The sequence below is a fragment of the Zootermopsis nevadensis genome, unplaced genomic scaffold (assembly GCF_977971745.1).
Source record: "Zootermopsis nevadensis isolate Lab colony 2312 unplaced genomic scaffold, Znev_1.0 Znev_ptg000012l, whole genome shotgun sequence".
In the NCBI taxonomy this organism is placed as follows: domain Eukaryota; kingdom Metazoa; phylum Arthropoda; class Insecta; order Blattodea; family Termopsidae; genus Zootermopsis; species Zootermopsis nevadensis.
In genome coordinates, this window is record NW_028259144.1 from 3,899,729 (window position 1) to 3,916,325 (window position 16,597).

Genomic DNA, 16,597 nt, shown 5'->3' on the forward strand with positions numbered 1-16,597 from the left:
AATAATTCATCAGTCTATAGACCATGAGATAGTTTGCCTTTATCAACTCGACTGATTGCACTGTAATGACAAGAAATATTATTTACTTACCAACTCTTTCTAGACAGCATCTGAATATAAAACCTGAAAAGAGAACAAATAATTTCTCTGAAACATTGAAATATTACGAGTGCAGTCATTGGATATTTGAAGCTCATATTCCTCAGATGCAGATTTTGTTTACTGCCATTTATTGGCAGTCATGATGAAGATTAAGAAATCATAATATTGAAATATGAAACATAATTTAAAAATGGGAAAGTTTCTTAATAACATAAAGTTATGGCTGAAGTACTGAACATGTTACTGTAAAGAAAACTTGAAAATTTTTGATATTATGGTAATATTAAGAATGACACTGGTTACTCAAGTTATAAGAAATGAAGTGTAATAACAATGTCTATACACATCTTAACAAATTTATAATATTAGATTACATATCAAGATACCGTAACATATTTGGTCTGCTAGTTCCTGATTGTGATCAGTTATTTTGTACTTAAAATATTAGTGCTCCATTTAACTCTAGCTCTGTAGCAATAAACATCTCACAACCTACTTTTCAGTTTTAAAAATTATTAAAATATGCCTAGTCAAAATTCGTACAATAATTCAGAATAGAAAAAGGCTATATATATAGTTTTATACTTAATATTATAATTATTTTAAATTATTACTAAGAAAGACTTATATAATTTCATTTGAGAAAGTATTTGACATTCCACCTTTCAAAACATTAATTAATACCAATTTATACACTGGAATGTATATCTACTTATATATTTGATATAATTTTACTGAATTACCTACATAAAAATATTAGAAGTTTTGTGGATCCATGTCCCAAACAATCCAATCTTTAATTCTGGAAACAACAAACACTTGATTTTCATTAAACAGTTTTAATACTGTAGAAAACCACTGTCCTTAACCTAATGTTCAAAGCTGCTACAGCATGGACCAGGCCCTTCCTTTTCCCTGAAGCTCTGGTCCACTCTAACATGATGATGGCAGTTCTTTAAACTGGACCCATACTGTCTGAGACTATATGTAATATAAACAGTTTTAGAATTAAGTCGGTTTTGAGGTTTTCACAGCAATGAGTCTGAAGATAGCTGTCTTCTGGGTTGTTGTCCCATGTAGTCTGGTAGAAGTTTACTGACGTTTCAGAGGTCCTTGCTCCCTCCATAGGGCAATCATCACCCAGAAGACAGCCATCTTCAGTTTTGGAATTATTGAACCTGGAGGGTGGCTGATAACAATCAAAAGAATGTGAGGAAAGAGAATAATGGTATGAATATAAGAAATAGTTCAATTTACTTTTGTGAAAAGTCAGAAATAATTTCATTTGCCAACATGTAGCAGATGTGTCCTTTTACCAAGCCAACGAACAAAAGTTATGGCCACAAAATTAGTACAACTGTTTCATATTTTGGTGATGTACTCCCTGCTCTGTGCATGAACCACTGCCTAAATGTTATCAGTTACATATACTTTTCTGTGTGATCACACAGAAGCAATCCTTCAAAGTGACTTTCCCACAGCACAGTATTTTCAATTGTAATATACAAAGGGGAAAGGTAGTGTGTCATTTTCAGGAACCAAATCTGCACATAACAGGTGAACTGCTTGTAGCATGATCTATTTCATTGATGGTGAAAGAATATTCTAATAATTAAGAAAGGATAGCGTATATTTATGTGTGTACAGTACAAGTTTAAATGTTGATCACATGTTATAGAATGTGGTATAAACACAATTAAATTACTTAGATTATATAAAACTAAACTGGCTGTTGTAAATGGCTGAATTCAACTAATGGATTGTTCATAACATAGTACTGCAGAGAATCATATTTTCTGCATAGATTTAAAATAATACATTAAGGATATAGTACTTATTAAAATATTTTTCCATTGTGGGTTGAATAAATAAATTATATAATTTTCATAGAAATTGTAAGCTAATATTTTGTGTTAGATATTTTTATGTGAAATAACTCATGTAGTCTGTATTTTGCCAGAAGTTAGGGAACAAATATATTAATGTGCAACACTGTATAGCTGAATAAAAAGTCTTTTGTTTTCTAAGATTGTATGTTGCATTGCTTTCTAAAAAAAAGAAGAATGTGAATTGTCCACATGCATGTAACTACTTGAAAATAGACAAACAAATTTTGATTAAATTTGACACTGGAGAATTATAAAAAGTGGAGCTATTTCATTTACATCAAACAATTTTTATGACAAGTCTACATACGAACATATACACGTTTTTGGATAATCTCTAATAAATACTTGTGAAAATCTGTATAAATGGATTTTTGACTAATTTGGATAAAAATAAATGGAAAAGTTGCGACATACAGACATGATCGGGCCAGAAAGGGGTTCTTTGCCTTCATCATTGCTCTGATGCAGACAGCAAGCACCTCTGAAACGTCGGTAAACTATTACCACACTACATTGTGCTACAAACCAGAAACAACCATCTTCATTATTACCTATGGTTTAAAGTACTTCCTGATGTATAACAAAAATAACAAATTACAGTAAATACAAAAATACATACTGTCATAATAAATGAGGAAAACCGACGAAACAATGAATCTAACATTAAACACTTCCACCATTAAAGCGCGCACTTTTCTGAGAAACATCCGTCCGTTTTCAAGGGTGCAATATCGATCTAGTTGTTCATTTTTTCTCGTTGATCGCTTCGGACCTTCGATTCGTATAGATTAAAGTTATTTATCTCGCAATTTTGTGGTATTAATCGATATTTACTTTGTTTGGCTATGTTGGTAATTCGCACAGGAAATACCAACATTAAAGTTGTTTGGCTCATTTCACATGTGGTTCATTGATTACATGCATAAAGTTAGGTTACACATTGCGAGGAATTTGCTGGTGTTTTGTTCCGGAAGCTTCTGTGTACGAACCGAATATCATAAATCCGTTACACTACACTACAAGTTGTTACGTGTGAAGGTAGTTGTTTTTAGTTGTCATTTTTTTTAATGCATGACCTATAAAATGGTATAATTTGTCATTTCATGATATTGTGTGTTTCAAAGTCACGAGTCAGTTAAATGGACGTGTATTAGTCTAGTAACAAGAAAATGCAGATGTGGCAAGTCCCATCTTTATAATAACACCTTTATTCATATAATCCACACCATCTCTTCCTTACCTATCTTTTTAATTCTTTAGTGTTGTTGGAAAGGTGCAGAGGCTTCAGACAGTGGCAAAATAGTAGATCCCTCTGTTAGATGGTCATTTCAGCAAAGGACTTATTTTTTAATTAGTACAAATTAAATCTAGTTGAACAAATTCATTGCTAGAATGACTGTCTCTTGTGGCTTCAAAGTTATTGAAGTTTAAATACCGTTCTCTTGGCACAAAGTCACACCAAGGCTAGACATTGGCACAATTTCAGGGACAGAATTCATGAACTTTGCAAGCTGTTATGACCTCCAATTATTGCAATGTAATGATTAATTCTTGTTATCTCATTTATGTTTGCAGAAGAGGTTGATCTGAATTAAGAAGTTATATCTGTGTATGCATTGACAAAACACGGTAAGTTAGTGTAGTATGATGTGGTGATGTGGGGGATTATGCTAGTGATGACAGAATGTCAGATATTGGGTTGCCATACACTTTTAAAAGGATCATATTAAAATCTAAGTTTTGTAATATTCTTATCACATTCAGTCAACATCATAAATGTGATGTGGTTCTAACACTTACATTAAACAAAAGTGGTGCTTGTTGAGTGTAGGATCTCCGAAATAGCCCTCATTTGGTTAAGAAAACATTGCCGGTACATTGAGGTTATGTTTAATGATTTTAACACAGTTTTCTGAGTTACTCATATTTTTAACAAAACATACTGATACCATGTACTGGTGTTTAGCACCACAAAAGCGCACTGCAAATATATTTCAGTGTATATAAAGTGAATCAAAAGTTATAGTGAAATAAAATATCTCATCAGTGTTCTATGTGGTCTTACACTATGGTAGTACCTTTTCCACCTTATAAGGGATTATTTTGGCAGATTATCATGGATTTGCTTGTTTTATGATATAAAAATTAATTTTACTTTTCCATGCACATCAGCCCTAATTTTTTTGTCAATCCTAACAGCATTAAACCTCTAAAACAGCTTTAAGAATATCCCATATAACACTTGAGCAACATTAAAGTTTATTCACATATAAACTATAGCTGTTTGAGTTAGTGCTCTTCACTTTGCTAACTTTATTTATGTCCTCATTAAAAATTTCCCTAATCTGAAGTTTTATCTCATAATAAACTGCATATAAAATCATATTAATCTACTGTCTCTGCTGCTATTACAGTTACATCATGATACTGGCTCATCAAGAAATCAAAGTCCATTGGGAACAAATATCTTGATTCATTATTTATGATGCATGAAGAATTTGAAGCTTGCATCCTATGTTAGGGAACCACAGCTGTTTTCTGAGAAATCAGTTTGTTTCTGGGCATGCTCAGATAGCTTCATCATTACGATATGTGTGGAATGAAGGAGGTTCACCGAAAGTTAGCGGTGGGCAGACAGAAGAGAAAGTTAGAAGTCTGTCAGATGCATATCCAATAACAAATCAAAATATAATCTCACTACAGGATGTAGCTACTCATTCTACATCAGATGTTAAAATTATTAGCAAACCTGCTGCAGCAAGAAGCCATGAGTTGTCTAAATGCACACCACATTGCAGCAGTACCTCCTCTGGTACTTTGACGAGAGTTGAATCAGAAAAGGTTGCCAGGCATGGGGTTGGTGTACAGAAATTAAGTGCTCCTGTTAAGAAGGAAAATAAACTGAAACATGGTAAAACAAAGGTTATTGTAGATAATGAAGAACTTACAGAAGATATGAAACAAGGAATGGAGGAAGATAAGGCACCAAGGATAAATGAAATGAAAATACAGATGCTGTCTAAAGGCTTATTCCAGCAATTATTTGGAAAAGAGAACTATAAAAGGCCAACTCAAGAACAGATTGTAAGGGCTCAAGAAGAATTGAAAAAGCATAAACTTCTTTCATCTGAGAAGGCTTTTGTTGAAGATGTTAACTTCAAACTTCCTCCCTTAGAGGGTGATAATTTACATAACCATTTCCATATAATAGGTGAGCAACAGAGTCGTCCATATAGAATTCTTCTTGAAGACCTAGTTGCTTACTTGCCAGAAGCACCAAAAGAATGGCTTCTTCAGCCAGGTTGGACCAAGTACAGTAGAGATACAGCTCCTCAGTCAGTCACGTTTCCAGACGAAGATGCACTTGTGTTTGATGTGGAAGTTTGTCGTAGTGTGGGAGAGGCACCAACTATAGCCACAGCTGTCAGTCCTCATGCATGGTATGCTTGGGTGAGTGATGCAGTCATTAGTGGCAACAGTGGGACGGGTGGGCGACATTATTCAACCAAAGACTTGATCCCATTAGAGAGTGGCCCTTTGCAACGTGGTGTAGGTCATGGGATCTGTAAACCAAGAGTGCTAGTTGGCCACAATGTTTCATATGATCGAGCTCGAATAAAAGAACAGTATTGGCTTGAAGGTACTGGGATGCGATTTGTTGATACTATGTCACTTCATGTATGCGTAAGTGGGATTACAAGTTACCAAAGAGCCCTTCTGAAATCATCTGCAACAAATACTGCTGATGAGTCTGAGGTGGATGTTAACAAGAAAGATGATGAATGGCGAAATTATAGTTCTCTTAATAGTTTGAGTGAAGTTCACAAACTGTACTGTGGAACACCTCTGAACAAGATGACACGAGATATATTTGTTAATGGCACACTAGAAGATGTTAGCACGCAGTTTCAAACTGTCATGCATTACTGTGCTGGAGATGTTATTGCCACACATAATGTTATACGCAAACTGTTGCCACTGTTCCTGTTCCGTTTTCCTCATCCTGTTACGTTAGCTGGAATGTTAGAGCTTAGTACTGCATACCTTCCAGTTAATTCTAACTGGAATCGTTACTTGACAGATGCCCAACAGACCTTTGATGATTTTGACAGTGAAGCAAGATTTTTATTGGCTCGACGGGCAGATGAGGTTTGCCAAATGCTTCATGAAAATAAGTATCGTGAAGATCTCTGGATGTGGGATCAAGACTGGAGTATTCAAGAGTTAAAGCTTAAGAAGACTGTTTCTAAGAAAAGTAAGAAAATTGACTGTAATAAGCAGAAATCTCAGTATTCGGATGATGAAAGAGTTCAGGATGTGGCAAGTGATAGTGAATTTTCAAAGAGAAGTATAAACAGAACAGATCTTAAAGGACAAGACATGCACATGTGTAATGAAACTGGGGAAAATATTTCAAGCACTTGTGATGAAGATGAGAGTTATGATGAAAACGATGAATTAAGTGACAAGTTTCAGTACCTTACAGAGACCAGGAAACTTCTTCCTGCTAAAATGCCACATCTTCCTGGGTACCCAGCATGGTATCGAAAACTTTGTCATAGGCCAAGTGAACCTGACTGGATTCCTGGACCTCAGCTTATTAGTACATCTATGCAGATCACACCAAAGCTGCTGTGCCTCACGTGGGAATCTTATCCATTGCATTATGTACGAGGGAATGGCTGGGGATTCCTTGTTCCATACTGTATTAGCATTGCAAATGTGAGTGACACATCCCCACAGGTTCCACTAAAAGAGCTCCTAGAACATTGCAGCATTGCAGATGAAAGCTCTTTAATTGCAGGAGCTAATGAAAGTGAGGCTGCTTTTTCAGTCCTCCATCAGGCTGTTGAGCATAATGTCTCAGTGAGAGCTTTCCACAAGACCAGAAAGACAGATGAGAAACCAAACTGGTACAAAGGTACTGGTGTTTGGTGCGGTGTAGCTGTGGGTGGCTGTTGTTGGTTTTTGAAACTGCCACATAAAGATGGGAGTAATCATAGAGTTGGTAATCCTTTGGCCAAGGATTTTCTGAACAAGTTTTCAGAGAATGTGTTGGCTGGCACTGATGCGGGAGCAGAGAAAGTGCTGGCCATTGGGCGAATGTTGTCATATTGGAGAAACAATCGAGACCGTATTGAACAGCAGCTTGTAGTATGGATGGGTATGCGAGATTTACCACGATCACTACGTGGATTGGATACTGAATTTGGTGCTATAATACCACAAGTCATAGTCTGTGGAACACTAACACGTCGGGCTGTGGAACCGACGTGGATGACAGCATCTAATGCTCACAAGGAGAGAATTGGTTCAGAGGTTCGTGCCATGGTGCAGGCTCCTCCAGGATACAGTATTGTTGGTGCTGATGTGGATTCACAAGAATTATGGATAGCATCTATAATTGGAGATGCCCATTTTTCAAAAATACATGGTGCTACACCATTTGGTTGGATGACCCTCAGTGGCAGGAAGACAGATGGAACTGACATGCATAGTGTTACAGCTAAAGCTGTAGGCATTTCAAGAGACCATGCAAAGGTGATCAATTATGCACGAATTTATGGTGCAGGTCAGCAGTTTGCTGAGAGACTCTTAAAGCAATTCAACCCTACAATGTCAGAAAATGAAGCAAAGGGAAAGGCTAGAAAAATGTTCACACTAACCAAAGGAAAGAGAATGTACCGACTTAAGGAATCATATCGTGATTTTCTGGAAGATCGTTTGTATACAATGACAGAAGCATTGAAACTTAGGGCAAAACATGGCATAACCTTAGAAGAAATGTTTGAGCACCCACAGTGGGTTGGTGGCACAGAATCAGCTATGTTCAATTGCCTGGAAGAGATTGCAAACAACAAGGCACCAGTAACACCATTTCTTAGTGGACGTTTAAGCCGTGCACTGGAGCCCAAGAATGGTATGGATGATCGCTACTTGCCAACACGTGTAAATTGGGTTGTTCAGAGTGGTGCTGTAGACTTCTTACACCTCATGTTGGTTAGCATGCGTTGGTTGCTGGATGCCAAAGCTCGATTTTGCATCAGTTTCCACGATGAAGTTCGGTACCTTGTGCCAGATGAACAGAAATATCAAGCTGCTCTTGCCTTACATGTCACCAACTTACTAGCTCGTGCATTCTGTGCACAGCAGTTGGGTCTGTATGATCTGCCACAATCTGTAGCATTCTTTACATCAGTGGAGGTGGACACTGTTCTTAGGAAAGAAGCACATCAGGACTGTTGTACACCATCAAACCCACATGGTCTTAGCAGGGGCTATGGTATACCTCAAGGAGAATCTATGGATATCTACCAAGCACTGAAAAAAGCTGGTGGAGCCCTTAGAGGTGCTAATCAGAGGATGAAGAGGAGGTATCTGCACCTAGTATCTTTTACTTAACTTAAAAATCCTTTATTGGATATTATTATGAATTGTGAGATATCAAACATGATATATGGAATGATTTGCTTGCATGTAGTGGGTTGGGACGTTTGTCCTCTTGATGAGGCCAGCGAGACTTTATTAAAATAACTTTTCAGCAGAAGGTTACTTGAAGAATATGTATGAAAAATGAAAGTTCCCATTTGAGGATTTTGTTTACAAAACATGATAGTGACATGAACACAATGTACACAGCAACAGGAAGCTAATAATGCCTTTGCATGGTCTTTCTTGCAGACCTGCTGGTGTCGCTGAAGTTACAATTGGACAACTGGTTGATACCAAAACACATAACTCAACAGTTCAGCAATAAAAGGCAAGAAAGAGTATGTCTACACTTACAAAAGGATTACCTTATCATAGGATGGTGGTGCACACTTTGTTGAAAAGGTTACAAGGTTAAGCTCTTTCATCAGTAACTTGAGAAGAAAGTTGTTTGTACTTGTACTCTTTGGATTTGCATTATTTGAATGAAGAAACTACGACATCAACCTAAAGCTGCTGATAGCTTTGAACTGTGTAAAGCCACTGGAGGATTTTTACACGTCCAGAATTCAAGCCTGACATAGACTCTATAAGCAATTTAATAGCCAATGGTCTGCTGTTGTGGGGGCACATGTGATATATAAACAAGTCTCCATTCCTGACTTACTGCATAGAGCAGAGCCCATATTAAGAAGCTCATAGTATGTTCAGCTATTTAAATAATCCCCCATGTCTAGGGAACCAAAATGTTCACAATCACATGCTACTAGATTCCCCCTTCCACCTATCCTTATCCTGAGCTATATGAGTCCAGTCCACAACCTCCTATCCTGTTTCCTTAAGATCCGTTTTAATATTACCCTCCTGTGTTGCTCCTTTCATTTGTGTATTTTATTGGCTGTTATTTTTCATGTCTTGTTCAGTGAAGATTGTCACTTTTGATGTTCCAGATATGTCACGAGCAACAAAAAGGAAGCATGTAATCAAGGAGGTGCTTCTGGATAACTTGGAATTACCAACAGAGAATCAAGAGGTAGTTCGTGTGCTTGCCAGCAGGGGAAATAATCTCCATATGGTTGAAGAGGCTACAGGATCACAGTTCCTTGTGTCAATGCCAACCAAATTCCGCCACAATGTCTGGATTAAACGTGGTGACTTTGTATTGGTAGAGCCAATTGTCGAAGGAGATAAGGTCAAAGCTGAAATAGTTAGCATCCTTACAGCAGAACATGTGAAGTTCTTCCAGGAAAACAACCAATGGCCAGAACAGTTTCTTGAGAGAAAGGACAATGAAGAGAAGGATGATTTGTTTGTTAATACAAACAGGATGCAGCAGTATCGTACTGCTAGCACCAGTAGCAGTGATAGTAGTGAAAATTGTTGCGATGATGACACAGATACACAAGACACTTAATTTCCACAATCATAAGTCACATGTTGGCTCTTGATTGTCAGGTTTATGCTAATGTAAACAAAACATAGGGTAATCACTTTTGGAATAGCACGAACCCAGAAATGTTGGACATAAATTATCTGATATGGCAATAATTAATAAATTCTATCACTGAAATTTGTAACATGATGATACCATTATAAATTATGAACATTAAATTTTTCACCATTGAGGAATATGGAAAATGTATACTGTATGAAGATAAATAATCATATTGTTTCGTTGATTTTCACCTGACACAGTTTGTGCAAAATGGAGTATCTCTATGTGCCAATGATTGCAATTGTCACATTTGGTGGCATTATTTTGGTATGGAATTTTGAATACAGACTTCTGTTTCTGTCAGTATAGTGACTGACTATGAGCTGGATGATCAGAGTTCAATCCCCGATGGGCAGAGGATTTTCTTCTAGCCTCTGCATCCAGACCAGCTCTGGAGCCTACCCAGCCTCCTGTTAACTGGGTACCAGGGGCCCTTTCCCCAGGGGTGAAGTGCAGCCAGGGCATGACACTGACCACTCACCACCATCTAGTGCCAAGGTTGAGAATGAGCAAGAGCTATACGCCTCTCCCCCTGAGCACCACATCACATGTAGTGGGATATCAATAATACTGTGTGTCACATTCACAGTTTTACTGTTATGGGTGTTTTAATGTCTGAAGTACAATAATTTTTAGCATAGATTTTGCAGAGGAATTATGATTTATGCACATAAGTGCCTGTTATATACTGGAAAGACAGCAGATGTGTAGATGTCCAAAAAGAAAGGATAGCATAGTGACCAATGAACATGATTTTGGTAGTACGGGAAGTTAAAGTAAACAAGCTGAAGATCATGATAAATTAAAAAATTACTTTCAAGACGTGTTGATTCCAACTGGTCATTTCTGTGCCATTGCTCAGGAGTTTAAAGTTCTATATAGATTATGTGTAACAAACTATCTGAATGAAAACTGAAAATCTGTGGCTGTATAGTATTTGTATTTTCATATAGTTCATGATTTGTAGCAAAGATTTTTGTATTATAAAACATTGAACTTCTTTACAGTACTGTATTTTTCATCTTCCCCAAGAAACCTATATTCAGTATTTGCTTACCTTTTTGTACTGCTCATTTGGAATGATGTGCCACATAGGATGTGTGAGAGGGATCACAGAGTACCTGATATTGAGACTGCCAACTGCTGTTTGGTGTGTTCTTGGGTGAAAACTGTGTCCAGGACATTACGTGGCTATCCAGTAATAGTTGTATGCAAGCCTGCACATTTCCTGTAAATTTAGGAGCCAATATATATAAACCAGAAATGGAAATAACATTCAGATAAGATGTTTATCAACACTGAAGCTGCCACCAATGTGACGGAATCAGAATAATGATGAGCAGAAAATTCTAGAAGCTGTCATGGAAATTTTAGGTGCCATAGCTACCTGGCAATCCACATTTGTGCAAGCCTGAGTATATGGTATGTCACATCAAATCAAATCACACCATCTCTCACAGTACAGAATTTCATATAGAGGCATGAACAATGACTGTATTACCAAACAGTTGTAGTATGAAGGCCCAAAAAAAGAAGATTCAGTGATTTTTAAAAAAACAAGCACACTTGTCTTATCACAAGAGGATTTGCATAGAGGGAGAAGATAAAAAGTTATATATAAATATAAAGGAATAATAGATAGAGAAAAAATACTGATTTTACAACTGACATGTAATGCTATAAAGTAAGCGCCATTACTCCAAATTATTCATTGTCCGTTTTAGTTAATGAAAAATAGGATGTTTCTTCTGACTGAAATAGAATTGTCTTAGTCATACTATAACTTGGCTCCATAAAACATAACAGTGTGTTTACCTTTTTATAGAACTATCCCTATATTGATGCATTAAACCTTACTTGGGTTTAGTGTAAAGATGACTTAGTGGAGCAAGTTCCTGGATATATTTATTGTTATTTTTATTCAGAAGCCAGCAGGTATTCAAGTATTTGTTTACACAAGTCGAGTAACTAAACAGTGATAATTCATTCCAGTAACTTGTCATCACGTCAAACCTGTGTAAACAAGCCTTTAATGTAACCTTATCTCAATACACAGTACATACGTGCTATGTAGATATAAGTTTCAATGATTTGAGGTTTTCACAGCGGTATGAAGATTTCTGTCTTCTGGGTTGTTGTACTGTGTAGTCTGGTCGATGTTAACCAACGTATTCGTCGCCCTGATGACGGAGGCAGTATGACCTCTGAAATGTTGGTTAACATCAACCAGACTACACAGTGCAACAACCCAGAAGACAGAAATCTTCATACTCATCGCCCTGATGACGGAGGCAGTATGACCTCTGAAATGTTGGTTAACATCAACCAGACTACACAGCGCAACAACCCAGAAGACAGAAATCTTCAAGTTTCAATGATTCTGTATATATGTAAAGAATTTACTAATACTACTCCATTGCTTCTATATACTACAGAGTGATAAACTTCTATGCATCCTCAATATACAGACTACACTGCACAGCTATATTGACAGTATGAGCTCTTTAAGAAATCATTATTGTTTCCAGCTGTTGCAAAGTCCATGTAATATCTTATTAGCTACTATGAAAAATCATTTGAAATATAAACACCTGTCATTACACACATACAAAAGCATACAGTAATCATGTCCTTCATTGTTTGTTCATAATTAAAGAAATAAGTATGATCTTTCAGGATTTGAGGTTTTCATGGTGATGTGAGCATATATGGTGGTCTTCCAAGTTTTTGCAACATATAGTCTTTTGGCTAAACACCGTTGCGAGGAACACCTCAGAAGACCACCATCCATAAATACAATACTGTGCTAAAAATGCATTTCAGATTCACTCAGACTCTGGGACACTGGATAATTTCTTACCAATAACCAATCTGTGACAAAAATTTCACACCAGACAGTGAAGAGCTTCACCATCCCTTCTGTATACAGCCAAGTTGCATTACAGAAGTCATGCCTTAGTAGACATTGTAATAATGTGCTGGCTGATGTAGCCTATTAAACACCCCAGGGGCAATATTTGGGAATGGAACATTAATGGAATGATGGCTGGAAGGTAGAAACAAAAGTACTTGCAGAAAAACCAAACTCCCACTTTGCCTACCACTATACCATAAATACAGCTACTTTATTCAGAACTAAGGTAAAGAATGCTCATTATTATTCAATTTATGAACTGTTTTAATCTGTCTACTTGCTGAAACACTGAATATCAGGCCATATAAAACAGAATTATGCCAGTTTTGTTATGTGTGTCAAACATGATAAGTGTTAAAGCATTTAGCTGGAGGGGAAAGGGCTGTATATAAACTTTTGGTATGAAAACCTGATGGAAAATGACCATCAGAAAGATCAAGATGGGAGGATAACAGTAAGATGCATTTTGAGGAAAAAGGCAGTGAGGATTCAAGGTGAACTGAAGTGGCTTGGGATCATGTCCAATGGCAGGCTTTGGTATAAACAGTGCTGAACCTTCAGGTTCTTCTATCAGTATGTCATACAGCTGCAACATAATTATTTTACTCAGTTAAAATGATGATATTCAATGACAGTGTATAAATATGGAGATACAATACTGAACTGCCTGCTCTGTAATGAAAGGGATGCTTTTAATATATATATATATATATATAGTATATACAAAACAAATTTATGATCTATAAAAATGCAACAATTATGCCTCTTGCAAGAATTATAATAATGATTCCCATTATAAACTACTGCAACATCCTTGGATATATATTTCACGAGATGACAAATGCCACAATAGCTATACTATAATGAGCATATGTTTAATTCTTAAAATTAATACACAATACTAATTTCAAAATTCTTTGCCCCATACTTACTAAGTATACACATTTTGTTAATTTTCTCTTTCTCATTGCCTGACATCATCAAAAGAACAATGATTTGTATTTAAAAGCAAAATAACTTCCAGATCAACCTTCAATAATTCACACACACACAATACACAATTACATCATGTAAGTTAAAAACTTATGTGCGAGTGAAAAAATACGCCAATTCCTCTCTTGCGGCAATAATGAAATAAATGTTTTTGTACATTCACAACCATGAAACAAGAAGACAGAATTTGTGGTATATCAGTTGCACTACAGATCAGGGGTCAGAGATATAGAGGCCTAACTGCCTTTCCTATTGACACTGTCAAATCCATTCAGTGTATACATGACAACCAAATTTTAATATAATTATGTTAGGTTACAAGTAAATTGACTGAATTACAATACAGATTTAAAGACTGGATAAGTCCCAAATTCGGTACAGGAATAGAGCATCCACAGGCACCTTTATTTTAAGATACGAATTTCAGAATGCTTATACAATATTACTGTATAAGTGTCTGTCCATGGTCTAAAAGTACATATTTGCTTAGACATGATAAAAGAATGTAAGAATAAAAGGCAATAAGTCTTTAAACATCAACAGAAAGAAAATACAGAACAAGAAGCACACTTTCCTTGAGGGTACTATGTTTTTCACACGTACTTGGGGTCTTGAGGGGCGAGACAGCAAGTGAAAGCTGCATGAATAACCCAGAGAAGAAAGCCTCAGTACTACTGTGTTCTACCAAATAATTTTTGTTTCTGCCTACGCAAGCAGTATGTAGAGGGCACATTTCACAAAGTTATATAAAAAGACTCCGGGTTATCCATGTTGGTTGTGAAATATATTTTCCTGGATAATAAAAAGAAACCAGGTAATCTGAAAAAAAAATTGTTAACAAATACGTAAGTTTATTTACAGACATACACTACTTGTACTTTTAAAGATTTACTAATAACAGAAAAGATTTTATATACAATTTAATTCAGCACATACCAATTTTCTTTTTGAAAGGATTCCAATGGATAGTAATAACATTCTATTGTAAACTTCAAGTTTTAGCAATAACTGATTTTTGTTCATACATAATGTCATTGTTATATTTATTCCCTTCCTTCTAAATGTTATAACTTTTACGACAGATTTTTAAATTAATTTCAAATTTTCATTAAACTAGACAGACCCCAGTTAATATGCTTCTGGATAATCAGGAGTCTACTGTACCAATTACCTCATTTCTGATCTTGGCATAATTGAATTTTATGATGAACCAGGGGTGAAGCACTCATGTTAATCATGTTAGCCTCGTCAACATTTAAAAAATGGAAATTAAAGAGTCTTCTGTCTTACTTTTGTGGTTTATGTACTGGAGCACAGCAAGAACCATAATAAAATATGCATCATTAGCCAGATCCAGCAAGCCAGGTGTTGTCAGCATAAGCCTCAATTAGCTGGCTGGCACCTACAAGAATTCTGCTAAATGATTACTGCCCATGTAATTTAAATCTCTGCTGATGGAGTTACATACTCTGTATCAACAATGTACATATTCTTAAACATCATATGCCACTTAACACAGAGTATTCTTAATGAATGTGCAGAGAATAACAATACATAGCCTGTATAGGACAATGAACAGAACAGACAAGGGAGAAACATGGCAACAATTTCTATAAAAGCTTTATGGTTGCACATAACTGGGAACCTGTATAAAAACAGTTTGCAATATAATAAGCTTTGTAAACTCAGGTACTGCTGGTAAATGCCCTCTCTCAACCTTGAACATAGTAACATTTCATTTTTTCCTGGTCAACTATTTAACAATTCAATTATCCTAGTCTCATTCCCATTACAGTTCCAGCAGCAAGTGACTTTATACCACACTCACTGTCTTCTTGTTCTGGAGAAAACAAAGCACATAATACCTCAGCAACACACTACTCTAACAATGCATAGCATCATACACGTAACACAAATCTATGTTATACATAATGTCACATTTTCACAGACACACTCACTCATAGGTGCATACAAAACAAGGCATAATAAAGAAAATAACAAAAAGACTACACAAACATAAAATGTGTTTCACTGTTTCATTCATAATATGCATATTATAAATTATAGTTCTTGATCTATAACAATGCTTTACTGATTTCATTAAATTTGATTTATGTAAGAGAGCAGTATACAAAAATAGAAAACACTGAACACCAACACACATAACAGTATGGTAAAACACACAAAACTGTGATATATAAAAACATTAATTTTCAAGTAGTATAGATTGATATACATAGTTCTTTGATCTATTCTATGCAAACACAACCACATATCGTATTATGGTAAATGTTGTTCTTGGATGATTTTCTTTATATATACATTACACATGACTGCATGTATTACATCAAAAATAAAATAAAAATAAATCCGTGGCTTAACAGCTCCAGAGAGCCAAAGCCGACTAGCTTGAGTGCTGGCCTCACGTTCACACGCCTAAGCAGAGATGAACGATCATCCAACCAGATATAGGATGATGTGTGGTCAGCACGACGAACCAGCAGACATTGCTAGCTTTCCTGACCGGATTACGCTACTTATTGTAGCTCCCCAATTTCCTCACAATGCTGGGTTGGCACCAGTCCCATACACTGGTCAAAAGCTCATCAGAAAATTTCTCCCCCCCCCCCCCCCCCCCCCAAGACTCGAACCAGCGAACATTCCGTATCGCATTACATTACAGAGACGTATTTACGTCGGATTCTCTGGAACCGTGGTTCCACTGTCAACTTTTTTCTCTGTAATGGACGTTGGGAAGTTGTGTTGAGTAAGTTG

At 36.3% G+C, this 16,597-nt stretch overlaps 3 protein-coding genes across 4 annotated transcripts in view; 2 read left to right on the forward strand and 1 right to left on the reverse strand.

The window, feature by feature from the left end:
* Positions 1 to 2,748, reverse strand: part of LOC110837734 (caspase-1) — a 33,541-nt gene extending 30,793 nt beyond the window's left edge. For both annotated transcript variants that reach the window (XM_087347632.1, XM_087347629.1), the window contains exons 1-2: positions 2,611 to 2,748; positions 91 to 123 (exon numbers count right to left, since the gene is read on the reverse strand). The gene's annotated coding sequence lies outside the window, so the exon portion shown is untranslated. The remainder of the gene's footprint in view (positions 1 to 90; positions 124 to 2,610) is intronic.
* Positions 2,749 to 2,941: 193 nt separating this feature from the next.
* PolG1 (DNA polymerase gamma, catalytic subunit tam) lies at positions 2,942 to 8,748 on the forward strand. The gene is made up of 4 exons (XM_022080177.2): positions 2,942 to 3,029; positions 3,567 to 3,620; positions 4,406 to 8,365; positions 8,673 to 8,748. The coding sequence occupies exons 3-4, from the start codon at positions 4,506 to 4,508 to the stop codon at positions 8,746 to 8,748; spliced, it is 3,936 nt and encodes a 1,311-aa protein (XP_021935869.1). The 5' UTR covers positions 2,942 to 3,029; positions 3,567 to 3,620; positions 4,406 to 4,505.
* A 624-nt stretch (positions 8,749 to 9,372) lies between these two features.
* LOC110837737 (putative RNA-binding protein EIF1AD) lies at positions 9,373 to 10,921 on the forward strand. The gene has a single exon (XM_087347636.1). It carries the CDS (start codon positions 9,373 to 9,375, stop codon positions 9,832 to 9,834), a length of 462 nt encoding a protein of 153 aa, XP_087203762.1. The 3' UTR covers positions 9,835 to 10,921.
* The last annotated feature ends 5,676 nt before the right edge of the window (positions 10,922 to 16,597 follow it).